At 37.8% G+C, this 21,362-nt stretch overlaps 1 protein-coding gene across 1 annotated transcript in view; it reads right to left on the bottom strand.

Annotated features, from left to right (window-relative positions):
* LOC129778213 (uncharacterized) overlaps window positions 1–20,857 on the bottom strand; it is a 41,897-nt gene extending 21,040 nt beyond the window's left edge. Inside the window, exons 1-2 of the mRNA XM_055784957.1 lie at window positions 20,648–20,857; window positions 4,197–4,341 (exon numbers count right to left, since the gene is read on the bottom strand). Coding sequence (XP_055640932.1) covers window positions 4,197–4,341; window positions 20,648–20,842 — 340 coding nt within the window. The 5' untranslated portion in view covers window positions 20,843–20,857. The remainder of the gene's footprint in view (window positions 1–4,196; window positions 4,342–20,647) is intronic.
* Between the last annotated feature and the right edge of the window lie 505 nt (window positions 20,858–21,362).

The following is a 21,362-nucleotide window of genomic DNA, read 5'->3' as shown; positions in this document are numbered from 1 at the left end:
ATTAGGTGGTGAACTTGCTGCTTTGTGTCATTGTAAACAAACAACGCTTCAATCTATATTTTGGTATTGGTAATTATCATACACTTCATTATTTTCATATGTGTGTGTGCAAGCACTGAGCATGAGTAAATGTTTTTGCATTTTTCAAGTGTCAAGGTTGTATAAGACCAATTACATTTCCGTTGTTGTTGTTGTTTTGAACAATAAATCAGGATAGTGCCGAAGGAAAAAAGTACTCACGGAGAGAGGAAAAGGACATATCGATGCATTTCACCAAGAAAATGTAGATATCAGAGAAAATGCTCGTCGGACTGGACGATCCCCTCAAGTAGTGCTCATTTATTTAATGTATCCTGAAGGATACGGTAACAAGAAAAGAGCTCGACGTAAATCGGAGCTCTCTGACCGGGATAAGCGGGGAATAGTTAGAATAGCTACGCATATTTCAAAATCGCTTATGCAAATAAAGCAATTTTTGAAATTAAATGTTTCCCGGGAGGCAATTCTGATTCAATTTTGATAAAAAGTCCTTAAATAAACAGTGTTCAAAAGGTTGAAACTCCTAGTCTTACACCATCTCACGTCGGAAGACGTCTGAGTTTTGCCAAAGCTCAAAGGAACCGACAGTGGAACATGTTATGTTATGGCAAAGAATGTTTTCAAAAGAATGATTTTTTCTATATTCCAATAATGAAACGTTCTTCAATTGAAATCGGCATTTTTTTACTTTTAAATTGCTAGGTTACCTCCAGTGACGAAAAAAAGGTTCAATTTGGATGGTTCTAATGGTTTCAACGGGTACTGGCGTGGTTTACGGAAGGAGGAACAGTATTTTTCAACCGGGAACTTTGGTGGTGGCTGGTGCATGGTTTGGTCGGGATTCTGTGCAACCGGAAATCTCAAGATAGCTTTCACATCCTTTAAAATGAACAGCAAGGATTACATACATGTTTTGGAATCCTCTCTACCTCTCTACCTCTACCCTACCGTTTTTGCAGAGATATCGTCGCAATAAATTTACATTCCAGCAAGGCAATGCCACTATTCATATCAGCAAGGAGACTAAGCAATGGGTTAAGGACCAAAAACTGGACTTATTGGACTGGCCGGCTCAATTATCAGACTTTAATCCCGTCGAAAATCTTTGAGGGATCCTAGAACGCAGAATCTACTCGGAGGAAAAGCAGTATACCACGGTTGATGAACTCAAAGCCACAACTTTGGAGACATGGGAAAATATCTAGAAATTCGATCTGCAGAATTTGATAAATAGTATGCCAACGCGAATTTTGCAGGTTATAAGCCGAAATGGCAAGGCTACCAATAGATGATATGTAAATCTGTCGATTGTTTTGATTTTTTTACTGACAATACTGATCAAAACTTATTTTGAACTGGTCTTAAAAAAACTGGACCGCAGAAATTATCATATTTAAGCCCAATAAATAAACAAACGACTCTATTGAATGAAATAGACGTTAAATATACTTTATTTTAAGCATTCAAAAATGTATGAAAATATTTTGTTGAAATTTCAACTGTTTGTGTTGTGACGAAATATAATCAAGGTGGTCTTATAGAAGTTGAACAGAGTGTTTATTCTTGAATGGTAAGAAGCTTGACACATTGTGGTTCATTGGATATTGACAGATTTCCAAAAACTAGCTTCATAACCCTCATTTTTTTGGTCAGGCGCGAGACATTCAAAGTGGTCCAATGTGTCTGTATTTCATAACTATAGAACCAGATGGTACTTATCCTTTACTATTATTAGTCTTTTACAAAATTAACATTCATTTCATATTATTTACACGTTTATAAAATATGGGTCCTCTTTGTTTTCAATCAGCTTGAATAGTTTATTCGGTATACCGTTCTGAATCATATTTCGGACAGCATCGTATTTCGAACACTTTGTAATAATATCTTGAAATGCTTAATGCCCTGATGATATAACTGTGGAATTAATATCACAATTGATTCTTTAGATCATCCCCTTGGTTTCACTATCATTTTATATTAGATTTACTTTTAAATTATAACATAGTGGGCAAAAATCTAACAGCACTTCTCATTATTGTTTGTTTTTGACGTTCGCTTAGCGTGAGCAGGTAGAATATAACCGTTTATAAATAGTTCAATTTCTCTTGGGTTTCATCGCTGATCATCATCGTTACCCGTTAACTGTTATTGCTTGGTAAGTGTTTCACAGTTGATTATAAAACATAATACTTCATTATTGTAATTTTTCTTCAAAAAGTTATAAAATCAATTGCTATATCTATATCAATAATATATATATATATATATATATATATATATATATATATATATATATATATATATATATATATATATATCAATAAACATCATAGTAATAGAATATTTTTTTAAGGGACGAACCAAACCCATGTTTTTTTCAGCTGGTGGTATCGATATCTCAGGAATTAATCGACTGATTTAGCCATTTTGGATTTTTTTCTAATTTTCAAAAATCCCTATCACTTTAGGTGTTGTCCTGAAGTTTCAAAATATTCTTAGGAATTCGTTCTGCGACATGCCATTGCTTCAGAACCGATACCACCATCAAGGTACCGATTATTCGTTCACTCAAAAAAAATCTTCAAATATACCTTAAACAATAACCAAAATACCCGAACACTTAAAATTAAAATGCAATAATTTAATTTATTGTTATCAAACATACAATTTCACTGCATCAAAATGTTCCTCTTCTGTAGGCGAACAGAACTTTACTGCACAATACACGAAAAGTTTGTTTAATCAGCGGAAGAAACCTTAAAACCACGTTCGGAAAACTCACATGTTCCGAAAATCAAAGTGTTTGTTGTGTTCATGTTACGGTTTCCCTCCACCTGGTTAATTTTACCAAAGGTTTTTTTTACGTTAGGTTCATACGGTTCAACAATATAAGGAGATGACATTATATAAAATCCAAGTCACTCCGTATGTCCAAATCCACCCAACTTACCCTACATCATTCCAACCGAACTTTTCTGTATCGCTGGAAACTCAAAGAAATGGACTGGTTCTAGCGTCTAGAAACATTCTGTATGTTGAATGATTCATCAAAACTTCCGTAGGAGGAAATTATATTACACCTTATAATCTAATATTCGTCCAATCAATTGAACAAGCAGAATCTGTGCGGCGCTCCATCGAAAAATACCAAACGTAGTCAATTATCGTCAAACGAAGCCGGATCTCTCGTGTTCGAGAGACGCCGGCAGTAAACAATCACACAGTCATGCACGTGATTTTCCATATGTGGGGGATCCAGCAAAAACCAATATCCGGGATGCGGTGATCAGTGCATTAGGCAGTAATTGAGTGAACACCTCTACTCCTTCCAACACTCGAATACTATGAGGCTCATATCAATATTGAAAAGTTGAATCCCACCAGCATATGTGGTGGAGTTTGTTGATGAAATACATTTGAAATTCTAGGTGAGTTTTATTATGGAAAGTAAATCTTATTCGCTTGGAATAACAAACAGTACGTCGTTACAGATCGTCGTTTATCCTAGTTCGAACGCTTCGCTTCGATTGTCAGTACTCAAACTTAATTTTCGAACTACTCACTATCAACAGTTTATCGATGAGATAATATGGCTGAATGTGAACTTAAGATGCGGAGGGAAATGATAATATACCCACAGAGAAGGTGCCTCCTCATCGTTGAATTGAAATTCAAGGCCTTCCATAGTAGTCGCTTACATGCCGTAGCGCGAAGATTTATTCCTCAGACATCTTCGTGTGTTTATTCCCTTGATTGTCGCATGTTCGTAAAACCCGCGTATAGTTCAACCCTGCGGATGACTTTATCCGATGCGTTTGTTTACGCATCTAGTTTTCAAATATTGGATATCTATACGGGATATTTGTTAAACAAAAACTGGGTCGATGCCCAGTCATCATATCGACTGAAATAAGTTCATTCGAATAATAATAAATTTCCACCGGTGGTTTGCGTCATGTCTAGTATAAGTTTTGTTTTATGGTTTAATCTCAACACGTTCTGTCCCCAAGTCCTCTTGTATGTGCGTGTGCCAATTTCGAAACCGTCGAGTTGCTACAGCCGGTGCCGGGGTACTGTTGCAACAGTTCAGCGCAGAAAGCTTGAGGTGTTTTTATTTTTATCTTTATTCATGCCCAAAGTGACTTTGTACTTACGTGACGCGCATTTCTCTGGCACCGGCAGTGATAGGAATCGGCCAGGTTTCTGCTGCTGGTTCGATCTGATTTCGTTGATGGCTGGCTTTGGTTCGGCTAGGCATATGGCGATCAGTGACGCCAGCACTAAAACTACTACCTTCATCTGGAATGAGAGGATACTCAGTATCAATATTGCGCATTATTTGGAAAATAATTTCGTCGTTTACAGTGGTTTCAGGGAATTTGTGATTATCTTGTCATCTATGTTGTTTTTTTTAATATACAGTTTTATAGAGAAGGTTTTCCACTATCAACTATTTTTCCACATTCTTTATTGCAGCAACGATCCGTAACAGATATGATTGTTAGACATGTAATTCTTTCTTAGTTCGACATAGTTTTGTATCATTACATTCAACATCTAAGACAAGGCCCAGTAGCAAAGTTAACGATTCTGAATCACTCTACTGTCGAATTTTGATCAGCTGTCTATATGTTATTTTTACAGTTATCAACAAAGACAAATATAGTGTTACCTATAAAACAGTACGATCAGAAGTCATCTGTGTTGACTACAAGGGAACCGGAGTTTTTTGAATCGAATAAGACTAAGACTAAGAATGAATTATACTGAGTGTCTCAAAAACGTATTTCATCCTGCATCTAGTTCCATGATGGTCCAGTGACGTTTTGACCATATCTAGCTAGCTCCCATTACATCAATAACAGGAGGACCGATGTTTCAGGATGCGTAAATAATAAACCGATTTCACCAAACCCCCACAGACTTTAATAAATCAAACGAAAATAATTCAGGTAAAAAAACGTTTTCATTTCCTAATTTCGAAAATGACAAACTCTGTCTGTAAGCTCCTGTTATGGCTACTTCTCAGCACTATCAACTTATGTGGTTTGATGTTATTCCTTCAATCACTAGTCCTACAACAATTTCAGATTTACGTTCGTTGGAAAGGAACACTTCGCATCCAAAAAATCTTTTAAACCTTTTTGTTTATTTCATTCACTCGTTTGTCCAAGTGCGTTGAAAAGGAAGTCGACGAAAAAGATACTCGATATATTTTACAAATTCGGCTTCAGTGGCGTAGTGTACAGGGGCGAGTTTCACACTAAGAGGGGTGTCACCCACGTCGATAAGTTTTTCGAAAAAAGATCCTCCAAGAACGTCACGCGTCAGTGATTGATGTTATTATTCAGTAAAACAATGTAAGGATCTTTGTCTGAAGGCACGAACAAAAGTTTAACGCACTGTGATTGCTCGAAAAATGTTTTTGAATTTAGTTCTTTTAATTATTCAGAAATTCGTTAATTTTACTAATTCAATATTCCAAATAGTGGATCTGAAAAGATCTGTTCGTTACATGGAGTGGTATTCCACAAACGAACTGTGAGAGTTGAAGTGGTAGAAAAATGTCAGATCCAATGGACAAGCGGATTTGAGGAATTTGAACGGGAATGGAGACGCAGTCTTACATACGTCCAAAATTTCAGCATAAAGAAATCCAAAAAAAATACAAAATAATCTTTTTTGTTTTTTTTTTTCTAAATTTTGGATAAGAAAAGGCTGATGATTTGAGTAACGACCCTTCATCAACTGGAAGATAACGATTGAAATTTCATGATGTGGCTTTCACAATCTTTCGACAACGTTCCAACCATGTCAGGATGGAATGGAGCAGCTCACGTTTTGTTGATAAAGTATAATAAAAAGTCGTATTAATCGGGCTTATACACCAGTCTTTGAATTTAGGTGGATAGCATTCTCACACTGAGAATCCACAGTATGTGACAGGTTTCGAATTGTTTACTCGTTTTTTTGCAGCCACTTCTGAGCCACTTGGGTGTAATGGAAAAAAAAGTTATCGCAAATTCGACGCAGATTCAGGCGAACTACGATGGGATGATTGCAGCCATTGAAGTTTCGTGTGAACCAGCCAAAAACTTGAATACTAGATCAAGTGCACGAGTTCTTTCTACTAGCAGTATGTGATTAAACATTTCTGTGTTTAAGGCGCTGTATTTCTGTACTCAAGGCGCTATGTACTACGCGAAATATATCTCGCGCGGAACTATTAGCAGGCCAAAGGATTATTTCTGGATAACGTTGTGACTAGAATCAATGCCTTGATAATTTTTCTTGCTGTTAAAAGGAACAGTCTAATCCAAGGACTCTCAAACTAATGGAGGATCCTTCGGCTGAAGGAGCTGTCGATGTTGATAACTCAGGAATTTGATATATCTGGTACTTTGGTCTTGAGAAAAACCGTTTGGATACAGCTTGCATTGGAGAAATGACACACTTTGGAAAATTCAAACAAGCAGAAATACTAACTAAATAACGTATAGGAAATTATTGCGATGCTTCAAATACATAAGTTGGATGTGGGATGAATAATAGTAAAGTAAATGTTGTTGGTTTGTCCGATTAAGGGACTTTTCACGCAACGAGTAAATGTAAATCGAATTTTCTCCATGGAAATCACATATAATCAAGACGAGTTTGCGTTTGTTGAAAAACCCCAAGTCTCTAATTGCTAATAATACCATAAGGCGTTCAAATTATCCAATTTTTTATGTTTTTCAACGATTTCCTTCAAAGAGAAATTATGATCATTGTTTGTCTGAAAAATGATCATGGTTTGTCCGGTCTTAAAAATCACAATTTTTTTTCTGAAAAAACTATGGATGGGTTATACCTATGATATAACCGCAAGGCCAACGTAGGACTGCCGTTGGCTTAGTAATCATTTGTGTTTTTTCAATTAGCAATAATAGCACTACGAATGCTCCTCATTGGGTACGATATCGCCGCTGCGCAGAGTTGTTGATTAAATTATTGATTAAACTAGTGAATGAATGAAAGAATTTACGAATTCAATTGCAAACAAATCCCAATTTAGGTCAATTCATGCATTATGGTAGTGGTTATCGCAGCAAATAGTTATCAACATTTTGCCTAATAATCAAACGGTATGCGTAGAAGTTCAGTGAGCTGGCGACATGAAGGGGCATGCAGTCTTGAATAACCGAGCCAAAGCGTTGCATTTGTATCCGCTTTTGTAGACCATGTTGGCAAAACGCATTCCGGGGTGTAAAAATGCATGGGGGTTTAAAAAGTACTGCCGAGATCTGGAATGCCGATTTTCCCAATTTATTGGTTTCGGAATCTGTGTTGGGAAAACACATTCCGGTTTGCAAAAACGCAAGCGAGTACAAAAATACTCGCAGCTTGCATCTTATTTGCAATGCCAAATTTCCCCGGCTCCATGGTTTTGAAGTCTGTGTTAGGGAAACATTCCGATTTGCAAAAACGCAAACAAGTACTAAAGTACACGCAGCTCGTATCTATTTTGAAATGCAGATTTCCCTTGGCTCCATGGTTTTGAAGTCTGTGTTAGGGAAACATTCCGATTTGCAAAAGCGCAAACGAGTACGAAAGTATCCGCTGCTTGCATCTACTTTGCAATGCCAGTTTTCTCCGGCTCCATGCTTTTGAAGTCTGTGTTAGGGAAACATTCCGATTTGCAGAAACGAAAACCAGAACAAAAGTACCCGCTGCTTGTATCTATTCTGCAATGCCGATTTCCCCTGGCTCCATGGTTTTGAAGTCTGTGTTAGGGAAACATCCATTCATTCCTGCGATGGTACCTCAATCATTGCTCAATTATAACTGAGTGGATTTCCGAGCGGCGCTCGCTTATATACCGATTGGGGATTTGAATAGCCTGTTTTGAAAGCAAGTTTAAGGCTATTGAAAAGAGTTTTTGGATCAAAAAGTAACAAGTATATAACGCGTATACATTTTATCTTTCGAATGAAGTGTTTATAATACCATTTCGTTCAGTTGTTTAGGGGCTATTAACGCTCAAAATCTCGGTCTCCGGCGTAACGCTTTCGTTTTCGAAACTTTGATTTTACACCCCGGTATAGAAATGAAAGACGTAGTCCTACGTCAAAATCGAATTTTCGAGCAGATCTGGCATTTCTCATAGCTTTAGTTTACTGTCATATTGATCCATTCATAATTAGGCTCTTTTCAGAATATTGCCTGAACTGAACTACACTCAACACAGAGAAAGATGATTTCTGCTTCGCGCGAAGGACAACAACACAAAACAAACAAACTGCAGCGCGCTAAGCGGCTACTATAGTAATCATGTGGACAAACCAACATCAGCGCGTCGGACAAATTTACATGATCTATATAAGGTACACCGGGGCAAGTTGGAACGATTTTTTCGAAGTTCAACTTCAACTTAAAAAATCACTAGATCATTAAATTGAACTATGTTTGCAGCATATACAAGGTATAACAGATGACTTCCGATAAAAAATAGGGATTCACACTGGATGCTTCGAAAAATATCAATTTTGAAAATGTTTAGTTTTCATATGCATTGTTTCCCATTGTCTCGTAGAGCGGGGTAAATTGAAACGCGAAAGTATCATGAGTTAAATATGCGGTTTTGCTTCTCGAACTATCTACAACTGATTTATTAAACACTAAATTGAAAGAATTACATATAAACATTTGGAAAAGAGGGTTTTGATACACGTGAGATGTGGGGAAGTAGTCTAATACACACAAAATGGACACAACATACTAGGAATTAATATACGAAGCAATAACATCAATAATACTATTTTAGACGGTCATGTTAAAGTAGAGCCACTCGAAACGGCCACAATTGAGGTTTGTGGGATCATTCAAATATTCAAATACTACGTAACGCACTCAAAAAGGGAGGAGGGAATGGCTTGTCGAAAATTGTTTAGGAATAAATCCAACTAAATCTAGACATGTTTATGCAAATGACGATTTGTTTCATGTTGTGTAGGGAAGATGGAGTCTAAAATAGTAAAAAATTGCGTTACGTAATATTTGAACGACCTCTAGTTGCAAAACTAACAAACCTTAGTTGTATTATGTCTGTGTATTCAGAAATTATGTAGAACATACTGAGGAACGAAATATCAATGATTCAAATTTTCCTTCATTAGCCTAGGGCATTGATAAGACTAAAATAAAATCGTGGGACATATGATGAAGTCGCTTATTGTGGATAATGGAAATCCAACGTGCACCACGATATTATTTTAGTCTAATCAATGCCCTAGACTAATGAAGGAGAGGTGTGATAACTGCTAATTTCTACTTGCCTAATTATTTTCTAGCTTTTAGTACATTATTATGTTTAATCACAATTAAACCGTTTCACTCAAAAAGTTGTTTCTACTTATTTTATTTTCTAGTGGTCTGCCATTTGGTAGTGGCAACCATCTTGGATTTGTATTTTTCATAAATAACCGTATTCTACTAGTCAAGTCCTTTCATTTGATACCCATATTAACGGGGTTTTCACAAAATATGTAGTTCGCCATTTGGTAGTGGCAGCTATCTTGGTTTTGCATTTTTCATAAATAACTGTGTTTTACTAGTCAAGCCCTTTCATTTGATACCCATATTGATAGAGTTTTGAAAAAATATATATATGACACCATTTTGTGGTAGCGGCCATTTTGGATTTGCATTTTTCATAAAAAACTGTATTCTACTAGTCAAGCTCTTTCATTTGATACCCATATTGATGGAAACTATATAAACTATAAACCCATATTTTGGAAAACCCATATCGATGAGGTTTTATGAAAATATGTGATCCGCCATTTTGCATCGGCCGCCAACTTGGATTTTCAAGATCATGAAATACGCACTTTTACAATGACTACAGAGATAAAGGTGTGTTCCAAATTTCAGATCAATCAGTCAACAGAAAGGGGGTCAAATTTCTATGAATGTGGGTCAGCGCTACAGACAAACATGTTACAAACATACAAACATACAAACTTACAAACAGATTACAGGGCAAGCTAAATAAAACCGTTTAAAAACGGTAAGTTAGAGTCAGGACTGTGTCTCCTACGTATATAAACGATATCGAGTTCAAACTACAACAATTCGAATTCGTTTTCGGGTCTGCCAATTTGATAGAGAGTAAATTGCTCCACGAATACGGATGAATTATTCTGACATTTGTTTTGCGACATGGCAAGGTTGCCACATTCACATAGAACGATTGAATTTGAGACGAACGGATTTAAGAATGCAAAAGATCGATCGAATCGTAAAGTCGTGAAAGCTGGTTCATGCGTGGATCTGAAACTTTTATCGCCTTGCATGGCAGATTGAACCGACGACACAACCACAAGCGTACGCGGATATCCAATATATCAACAAAGAAATATTGACAATGGCACACAATCATTCACAATCACATATATCGATGTGAATACTCTATTGAATGAAAACGACAGAATAATGCGAAACAAAGCGTCTCCTATAATTTTAAAATATATAAGTTATTGAGTTTGATAAATTTGATTTTTTACTTAAAAATATGACAAACATATGATAACAAGGTTCGATTGAAGGAGTGACACCTAAGACCACCGCACCGGGTGTCACCCGGTCACGCTACGCCACTGCTTATACTCCGCTCATGCTCGCGTGATTTTTGTTTGAGGTGATATCCCATATATAGGGGAAGTGGGGGCATAGTGGTCACCCTAAGGAATATGCCCATTCCCAGCGCCAACACACCGATTTAAATCCCGTTTTTTGAAGAATTTTATAGTTCAACTCATTGTTCTTCAAGAAAGCAAACGGCTTTTACTATAAAAGTTCAAAATAGTACACTTTTCATTATTAGAAAAAAAGGTGAAAAATCGAACTTTTTTTTCTTGGATGTAAAGTGGTCACCTAATGGGCGCAAAGTGGTCACCCACACATATCAAGCTAAATGAGATACATTTATGCGTTTTTTTCGTCCAAATTTGTTCAAATCATATTTGTTATAGTAGGTACACGTATAAAATAAACTTGGCCTGTTCACCTAGAGTCTCAATTTAAATTTTCTCTTGCATACAAAAACGTAGTAAGAAACACATAACGTTCCGCATAATGAGGCTTGGTTTAGTTGGAGTGGCATATTTATCCAGGGTCAAAGCCACAAAAGGATCTTCTTCGAGAGCAGAATGTGATGAGGTATATCAGCTTTAGTAAATAGAACATTGTAAGTTGCTATTCACCTATGACCACTTTGCCCCCAAACATGAAAATAATTTCTATGCTAATTAATCGCTGAGATTAAACAAAATATTTGTTAATCTCTCCTAGAATATGTGAACAGTCGTCCAAGCTGATGATTTGTCCAACATATCAGATTGAATAAACTAAATTTCACGAGAAATTCCTTAGATACCATGCGCACAGAACTACGGCCGAATGGCTATCGATAGAGTAATTTCTGTTTTTATTTGTATTTTGACTTACGACAGCTCTACTGAAGTACAGGGTGACTCAAAAGTCATTAAATTCTTCAAACATAAGATGACTATCAATACGGCATCTATAGTTATCCTACCAAACAAGCAGGTGACCACTTTGCCCCCCATGAAAGGTTTGCCCCCACTACCCCTACCTGTACCAGTGCAAGTTGGAAAAGCAATCTTCGGCAAGAAATTGAAATCGAACTTGGAGCTGCCATCACGATTCGTGTGTGACTGAAAACTACAATATTCTTTTCAATAAGTATTTAGTTGCACAAAGATGTACGTAGATCAGTACAAGCCGGGGGAAGTTTCTGGGGCGCTATCAAGGAGTTCAAAAACTAATTTTGCAAAATTGAACTATATAATTCATTGCGGTTTTTAAAGAATGAAATTATTCAAATCAACAAAATTGTTCACATGATGAAAACAAAAACGCATCCAAAATGAACAAAATCCTTCAGAATTGCACTATATAGTGGAGTCATCTATTGATGGTTGTCTAAGTCGACATGAATTTACATTTCATTCAGTTTTAAATGATGTTCTGTAAAAAATATGAAAACATGAGTATAAAAATCAAAAATCACGTGCTGGAAACACTCCACAGAAAAATGTGTTGGAATCTTCAAGACACCAGGATGTTTTTTTTTTCGAAAAACTTAAAATTGTTACTTCGTTGTAGACTATGCGTGTTATGCGGATCTCTGCCGCACAATCTAAATTTATTGTATGTAAATTCGCCTCGAAAATGAAGAAAGAACAAAGCACAGTGATATAACGCAACGTTCTAGATATAATCAAAATTTTAAACAGCAACCCGAACAGTAAACAGAAATAGCAACACGTGTTGCCCTTGAGACCAAACGGCACAGGAGATATTGTCTTCACAATTAATAAAAAAAATACATAAAAAATAGAATGTGAATCCTGTTCTGTCAGAACAAAGAATAGCCGTCGTCTATCGTTTGACGATGTCTTTTTGAGATGCAGATTCCCTGCTCGGGCGCAAAACAGGTTCCGTAAGTTGGACGTTAATGCGGATCTCCGATCTGCTACAGCGGAGTATAAATATATAAGCTTCTTATGGCTGCTGGTGATAATGTTTCGATGAAATCCCTCTAGACATGAACTTCCTTTCAACTCGCCAGGCAATAATCCGAGCGATTGGGATCTGCGACGAATTGGAAACCACCGACCGGCATTGGAAAGGAAATTTACCGAATTGACAATTTTGGCGCTGAGAGAACGGTACGGAAGTGGTAGTTCATAATTATTTCTGCGAAAGTGACAGCTGACGTACGTGCTGCTGTCATTCATGGTATCCCATAACCACCAACCCTATCGTCAACCAGCATATGTCGGAGAAGTAAAGTAGCAATCATCATTAGTCTGGCTCTGTGCACGAAGAAACAATGGCAGTGGAAGAGCGGCGCGAGTGGGGCTAGAGCGTGAGGGGGTGTTCTGAAGTAATTATCCATCTCTGTAGCTTCGAATGTTCAGGTGTTCAGATGTACACGATCTTTGACATGATCTTGGCTCGCGAAGTTCAGCCGGTTTCCGCGAGGGTGGGAGACCGCGCTGCAATACAATGGGTTTGTTGTTTGGATGTTTTCAATAACCGAGCGATCGTGCATTTATCGCGAGATCTTCTCTTTGTTGGTTGCTCGTTTGCTAGATGGGCTCTAAATTGGAATTACGATGTCGAGGTTAACGGTGGCGGGCTTTTGAAGAAGCGTTGATTTAATTGAAACATTACCGCAATGGAAATGTTCGTTCAAACCGTTCGCCAATGATTGCTCGTTTGAGATGACATAAACAAGGGGTATTTAGATTTGGCTGGTTAGTCATTGAATATTGATAACCTAGCGATAGATACGAAAATACATGGATTCAGTACGTTAGGAATATTGAATAATGCCGCTCTACAAATCGTGTTAGGGGATGAATGATAACTAATCTAAAAATGTGACCGTAATTCATGTTATGAAAGTATGAAAAAAATATTACAAAACATAACATTAGGAAGCCGACAAAACACGTTGATGGTTCTTTACACTGCATATACAGATTGCACATTCCTTCCAATAGTCGCTCTATTTTGCCATCGTTGAACCACAACTTGCCGATGAAAATGAAAGGTTTGAACGTTATCTGCGTGAACTTTTGCAGCTGCAACACTCGATGGATGGGCCGAACAAGTTCGATAGGCTCGATCCTCCGGGGTGGTTGTCTTGCATGGTCTGAAACTGTTACGGGGCGAGGGGCCTCCATTCAAATCGCTAAGTCACTCACGATGGAGCAGCTTATGTGTAAATCGACCGGTAACAATCACTTTCGCCTCGCCGAGAAGAGCCGTTTCGAAAACAGTTGTGAATGCAACACTTACGGGAAGATTTATTTTTATCTGGTCGAGTGAGTTCGCATGCGGTGGCACACGGATGCGAAAAAAAATGCTTTCAAATCGGGATTAGACACTCGATACTATTAATGTTTCCTGACGCTGTAAAATGTGCTGTTCCAATACCAAACGAGAAAAAGTTGAAAATGAGTAGTGACGCTATTGAATCAAATGTTATGATGTCAATGATTCCGGCTGAACAAGTACCACTGAAGCCATCAGCACACACGGCGTACACGTTTTCAATTAGCGACTTCAGCAGCGAATCCAGAGAAGGCCGGTGATAGAATGACTACGTTGAATTACCAACTCATCATTAATCTGGTGGTTTTTATAGATCTTGATTTACGACCGTATTTCTTGACTGTTGTGTGCTGGGGCTGTTTTCTTGAAGCCGCTTGCGGTCCGCAGTGATAAACAGCCGTTGGTAGATAGCGCATTCCGCTGCGTCCCTGAAATACAACATCTCTGCTGGAATAACTGCTGCTGCCGCTGCTGGTGATTGCTTTTCGATGACATTCGCCGAAACCGAAATGATCATGTTGCAAACTACAGGTTTGCCTGACGTAGTATCACGCGATCGGTATGACTGAAATCTCATCCTCACCACTCTATCATTGCCGATCGTCGTTAACGTATGCATTCGAATCGGTGGAATGTGATCATGACCCTGACCATGTTTCTTTGAACCCCGCATCGTATTCAAATTATCGCCAAAGAATCACCACCGTTTGGCTAAACTATTTCGACACCCGAGAAACTATTGATGTAATCCTATTGTGTTTCCCCTCTTCGTCTTCTCGACCAGCAACTCCCACATCTCTGACAGCTCGCGGAAACCGCCTGTCTTTACGCATCGGCTTCGCGCGTCGTTGTTTTCGCAAACATGAGCGTAAGAAATTTACACTTTAATGGACTTCCCCAGTTGCGTCCGTGAGGATGGATTTTAATGTATGGAAATTAAAACATTTTCAAACATCTCTTCTCTCGAGGGCGTATCACATTATGGGCCTAGTATCCAAGCTGTTGCATTACTATTTTTGAGTTCATTCCACCGATTGCGTCGTGAGGCGTTCGTCCTTTTTGTTTTGTTTTCTATTTGTGCGTCACGAAGGATGTTTCGCAGAGATTCACTTTTCATCTGTGCATTCTAAGTTCGCCCCAAGAATTCACCTATTTTGTGACGGTTTTTTAACATGCGTTTATCGATAGTGGTTTTCAACATTCATGATTATTGCAGGGAATGGATTCATTTAAAAATAATAATAATTATCCCACCTTATCCCCTACAGAGGTTTAAGATGAGTCTACGATAATCCATCCATAAATGACTAGTGATTCAATGATCCGATTAACCCCTTGAACGGAAATGACCCAGCTCGTCAAACATGAACAAACTGACAATGACGAGTTTTATGAGAGCAGTATCTGTAAGTCATACTGAGTTTATTGCTATGATGTACTTGTGTGCATGCTTCTAGTTACCGTTAGGTTGTAATTTGCATATATCTATGTAGCCATTATCACTTAAAGTAAATGAACGACACAACGTGAAGTGCTATAGCGGTTATTTAGAAGTTACTATATTTTTTTCTGAGGGGAACATTATAAATATATAAAGTGTAGAAAGATTACCAGATATGGCTAAATGAATGGGGGACATTATTTGAGCAACAAAACCGTAAGTTTCTATATCAATCCCTCCTCATAAAACTAAGAAAATCAACCGTCTGCCATAGCAGTGCCGACTGAAAATAAATTATCGTTCAAGGGTTTAAACGTGTTTCTTTCGAAATTAGTTTTTTCAGGGCTGCGTACATTATAGGCCCTATTCCAGAAAACGAGACGAACAGTTCGTCTCGTCTCGGTTTCAGTCACTGTCGAGACGAGCAAAGTATCATATTCCAGTACACGAGTTTCATTGAAATGTTTTATACGGTAGACTGGAAAGACTTCTGTCACTTTTTTTTTGGTACGATTAGTGATGCCAGATGTGGTGACGTGTTTTTATTTTGAGAAAAACAACAAAAATATTTAAAATTGATCAATAGAGACTCTATTCTTAGTGCCAAAATATAGTAGAATCTGTTTTTGTGCGGTTTTTTATGCGATCGCACAAAAAATGCATCAAAATCTCGCGCGTTTTTTTTGTGCGGTATTTGAAAAAAAAAAAATGATGTCATCGCTCATCTATTTTTTTCTATCTTTGATATGTATTTCATCGTACATAGCGACAGTGACAACTAATTCCCATTCTCATGTTTTGTTTTGTTTGTCCAGTAGGAACTTGTTCAAAAAAGCAAATAGTTGCAAATATTGTTTAAAGAGATACTGTATCTGTAACTAAGATTGCTGTTAATTTTGATGATTCTATTAGAATTCTTCAACATAAAAAGGAAGAAGTATTTTTGGTTGATGAGGTGTAAAGTGTTCTAAAAAAAAAATAAAAAAAATACAGAGACCGCATTGTCGCATTGGTGTTTGTCTTGAGATCTCATTTTCAACTACTATAATGGTTCGGTCGGGTGAACATCGGGGCTTCGTCATCCGCGCATTTTATGAAAAAAAAACAATCCGCCGATCGGTGATTGCAAAACAAAAAGAAGCCGTCATTTTGGCATTCCCCGCTCAGATTTGTTTGAGCGGGGAATCGCTATGTTTGAAGCGATTCGAACGTGGTTAACCATTGAGACTACCGTATAAAGCACGATTTTATGGGGCACAATTGGACGGCATAGAAGTTTTAGAACACTTTTATTTCAAGTTCCATTTCTACAAAATCAATTTAACTCAGGAATCGAATAAGCTTGATCATGTTAGTCACAAGAGGCTTTGTGAAGAAATGCTCCAGATCATTAAGCAATTATGAGAATCACTTCCACCTGATTGATGTTGCAAACAAGCAGAGCTTTCGGTATTGGGTACTAGGGTACCCAATGTACTATATTTACACCAGAGGTTATAGTATACATATTTTTAACCTTTTCAGCATCTGACTCCGATTCAGCGCATTGAATGTTAAAATATCGGCAAAAGGCTTTTTTGTCGCTATTACTGATCAATTGATCACACAAAATTAAGTTTTTTTTTATTTGTATTATAGTGATTTTCAACTCAATTTGGCTGGTTCGTCACTTTTACTTCCATTTTTGGAAGAATGTCGGGAGTGAGAATTGAACTCGTGACCTTTAGCGTGAGAGGCATGGATGTTACCACTGGCGTAGTGGCGCCTCCACTCACAAAATTAAGTAATCAGAGCTACATAAATGTGCGTAAAAAAGTTTGCTGCCCGAGGGCGCCCAGTGGTGCTTATATTTCAGCAGAATAACGCAAGTATTCTCGACTGCACTAGGCAATGACTTAGTTGAGGTATGAAGTATTGGACTGGTCCAACAAATATTGCTAGAAATAACTTTGAGAATATTGAGACGGCGTCAAACGTTTTCCTGTTTCGGCATATGTTCAGCAGCTTAGTTTATCGAGGCGGTAAATTGTATCATCAACCAGTTGAACTGTAATATACAGGGTGGGCCATTTAAAGTGGAAGCATCTGGCAACCCCATAACTTTTGACAGAGATGTCAGATTAACAAATGTCATACCGCGTTGGAAGCGTCATTTTAGTACAATTTTAACCATGGAACAATACACACCTAAACAACGCGTTGAAATTGTTCAGCTGTACATTCAAAATAACTTCTCAATTGTGTTAACTAAACGTGCGTGGAAAAATAAAAATAAAGTTAAAACATCGCCTGGAGACAACACTATACGTCGATTATATGCCAAATTTATATCGTCTGGTAGTGTTGGTAATGCCAGTCATCTGTCCAGACAACGACCAAGACGTTTCGACGAGAATATTGATGCCGTTCGAGCCAGTGTTGCAGAGACTCCATCGACATCAGGTCGTCATCGTTCGCAAGAGTTAGACATCGCTCGAACCACTCTCCGACGCATAATTCGTGTTGATTTGAAGATGTTTCCGTATAAACGGCGCTACATGCCATATAGCGGCTGCCACGACCAAATTATTGCGTGAAATGTTCCCCGGAAGATTAATATCGAAAAACGGCGATTATGACCGCCGAGATCACCTGATTTGACGCCTCCTGACTTTTTTTATGGGGATATTTAAAATACAAGGTATACACTGGTAAACCAAGGACCCTGGCTGCGCTGAAAGACAATATCCGACAAGAAATTGCTGCCATATCGGCCGAAACATTGGGCAAAGTGATGGAAAATGTCGAAAAAAGGGCACATTTTGCGGTCAAGGCCAGAGGCGGTCATTTACGAGATATCATAATCAAAAAGTAGTTAGAACAAATCTCCTTGGACTAAAATAAATGAATTTCAAAAAAAAAATTAAAATTCCACTTCTTTACTTTGCTATTGCAAAAACAAATCCTTCCACTTTAAATGGCCCACCCTGTACTTTCAGGCTGTAATTACTTGTAGCGTGAATTTATTCAAATTACTTTCAAGCTATTGCTGGAAATATGCAAACAAATGTATCAAAGCAATGCAATGGATGATTGGTAGCTCACATCATACCTGAAGAGTGCAGCAATTATTGTCGGTTTGAGAATTTTAGAATATTTGAGCTCGTTATGTTAATTAATCAAGAAAAAAATATGGTAGTAGGAGACGGGGTCACCCCTACAACTTCTGGCAACCGAGTCAAATCGTCACAGTCGACAGCTATCTTTGAGGAGATACTAAATGGCTGGCGCTAGTCAAAAAGATCTCTATTTTATTATTATGTAAATATTTTTGACTTGGCACCTCTTATTGCAGGATTTCGTATTTCGGGGATATTATTAAGAGAGAACTTTACGCGCTTTGTGCAACAAACCAGAATCTTGAATGAAATTGTGTAAATATAATTTTCTCATTGTTTCAAAAAATCATATGTAGAAATAAGGAAGATAATGGTAATACATTTTATAAACCCCACTTTCTATGTTTTTTCTTCATTAATACAACCAGTTTTTAAAATTTTTAGTCTCAGCATATTGGCCGATCGCGATGAAGAAAAAATCACTGAGTCAAATAATTCATACCTTCACTATCGTTTTGAAAATATTTTCCTCAAACCATCAAAAAAAGCGTTCGATTTTTCCAATTTTTTTTTTCTTTTAATGAAATATGCACTATTTTAATTTTTTATAATAAAAATCGTTTGATATCCTGAACAACAATTAGTTAAGCTATAAAATTCTTCGAAGAACGGAGATTGTAGCGGTATGTGGACGCAGTAAGCGGGTATATTCTTTAGGGTGTATTTAACTGCTTTTCCCCTACATTCATTAGACTATAACATGCATTGACAATTTGAAGTTTTGATTCAACAATACTGAACAGTTTCTACAAAATTGGAGCAGTGTTATGAAATTTTCCAAGCTATTTAAATTTTTCAAGTCGAGATTATTGTAATTTTTGAACAAGAAAAACAATGCAGTGTTAAACTATTTCAACAACAGAAACCGAGAGCATCGGAACTTTCAATAAATAATTGATATTCTTAATAAATCTAGAAAAATGCATGCCACGTTGAGATTAAAAATTGTTTTTAATTTTCGAAAGTTTTTACGCAACGTGTATTTATCGAAGCGGTTTTCTCATCATACACTCGTTTATTGACCTGGAGTTCGCAGGAAATAGGTGGGAACAAAATGCTGCAGCTCTTGACAAATTCAATTACTACAGATTCACCAATATTACAAGTACTGACTGACAATATTACAAGTAGTTACTGATAAAAAATCACCAATATTACAAGTATAAATTGATTCCACTTCCACATCTCAATCTACTAGTAACGGCAAATCACTGCAGATAATTGCTCACGATGCACAGTTTAATCAGTACACCCAGTGTCCTTGACTGGCATTCATCACTTTCATCATCGCTTGCGGCTTGTGTGTGGCACAGCAGATGCTAATGATACCCGCAAACAGCCCGCAAATTGCCAAAGTTCACTTTCATTAGCACGTAAACTGGTTCATTTAGCACTATTACTGTGGGCTTTTCGTCACCTTAAATAATCGTCGATTCTCAGAAGCAGAAGATCTACATCAATGGAATCGCTATGGTTATTTCGTTTCCATCCGCCCCTGGAAAAAAACAGGTTCTGATCTCACTCGTTGAATAATAAAACGTGTCAAGAAGTTGACTGTATCCAAATTTTTCTCGTGCAGCGTTGTCACTCGGATTTGCAACAAGTCGCATTTCTTTCATTTCATCCAGTTCATATATGTTGTATTTTTGTTAACTCTGAACTCTCTCGAACTATAGTTCACTCCTTCCCCAAAAATTTGTGAATTGGGACCTATCGATTGGATGTTTGTTGAATAATCCATGGCTGGGCTGTGTATTGCATAATAATTATCGCCTTGGGGCAAATTGGGCACTTGTTTTTTTCGGCTGCCTTACTTTTATTATTCGCAAAGATTTATTTTATGAGTAGTTCATGTGTCCATTTTTTTCTGGCGCCAAATTTCGTGACAAAGAATCCAACAAGATCACTTGAGTGCACTTTTAATTTTGAGTCCTTTTTGCAGGAGAAACAGTCCATTAAATATCCGTTCACTGAATGCAATCACTTGCTGCGACACTTCCGAAACTGAATTGCTCGTATTGCGACGGATGACAATGTTCGATAACCACAAATCCTTCGGAACCATATCCTGCCAGTAATTTGCCTTCAGAATCCTTACCTCGTGTTCACTTCTTTTGGTACTGTAGCACAAAGAGCTGAACCACAAAATATACTTTTTCCTTAGAGCTCCGAAGGTGCTCCCTGCCTTATCTAGATAGACAGACACTCGAACGAAAACAAAAGTGAACCCATCGGGGTGTTGGGATTTTATAGCGAAGTTGCAAGCTTTGCATACACAGACCGCGTCACACATTCAAAGCTCGGCTGGTGCGGCCGCTGGCGGAAAAGAGACGAACGATGGGTTCTCATACCTGTTCAGGTTCCATGCTCGTACAGACGGATCTGCGGGTCTCTACGGTAAACGATATGTATATACGTGATCACGATGACGACAACCACTAAGATATGACATCGGCCACGCCGGGGATCAACGAGCTTTGGTCTTTGGCCAAGCAGCTACAGCAGCGCACGGCCGCGCAAACCGTGTTGCTCAAACACAAGATAAGTGGGGAATCGATCACCACCACACACCGAGCCGAGTGGGATTACACCGGTTGGGGTGGTCAACTTAGATAGACCAGAGAAACGTTTTAACCCGGTAGGTAGAATTTAGCGAGAATGCTAGATGCGCAGCTCATAACGGATGAACCGAACATTAATTAGAATGTTTCATTTAGTTATATTTAGTTATATTTTATTAAGTTGATTTTTGGCGTTTATCTCGCACAAAACTCCAATTTTTACAGTTCAATAACAACAACTGTGGGTGCAAG

This window comes from Toxorhynchites rutilus, chromosome 3 (assembly GCF_029784135.1).
Source record: "Toxorhynchites rutilus septentrionalis strain SRP chromosome 3, ASM2978413v1, whole genome shotgun sequence".
In the NCBI taxonomy this organism is placed as follows: Eukaryota; Metazoa; Arthropoda; class Insecta; order Diptera; family Culicidae; genus Toxorhynchites; species Toxorhynchites rutilus.
This window is presented reverse-complemented; position numbering and strand designations above follow the sequence as displayed.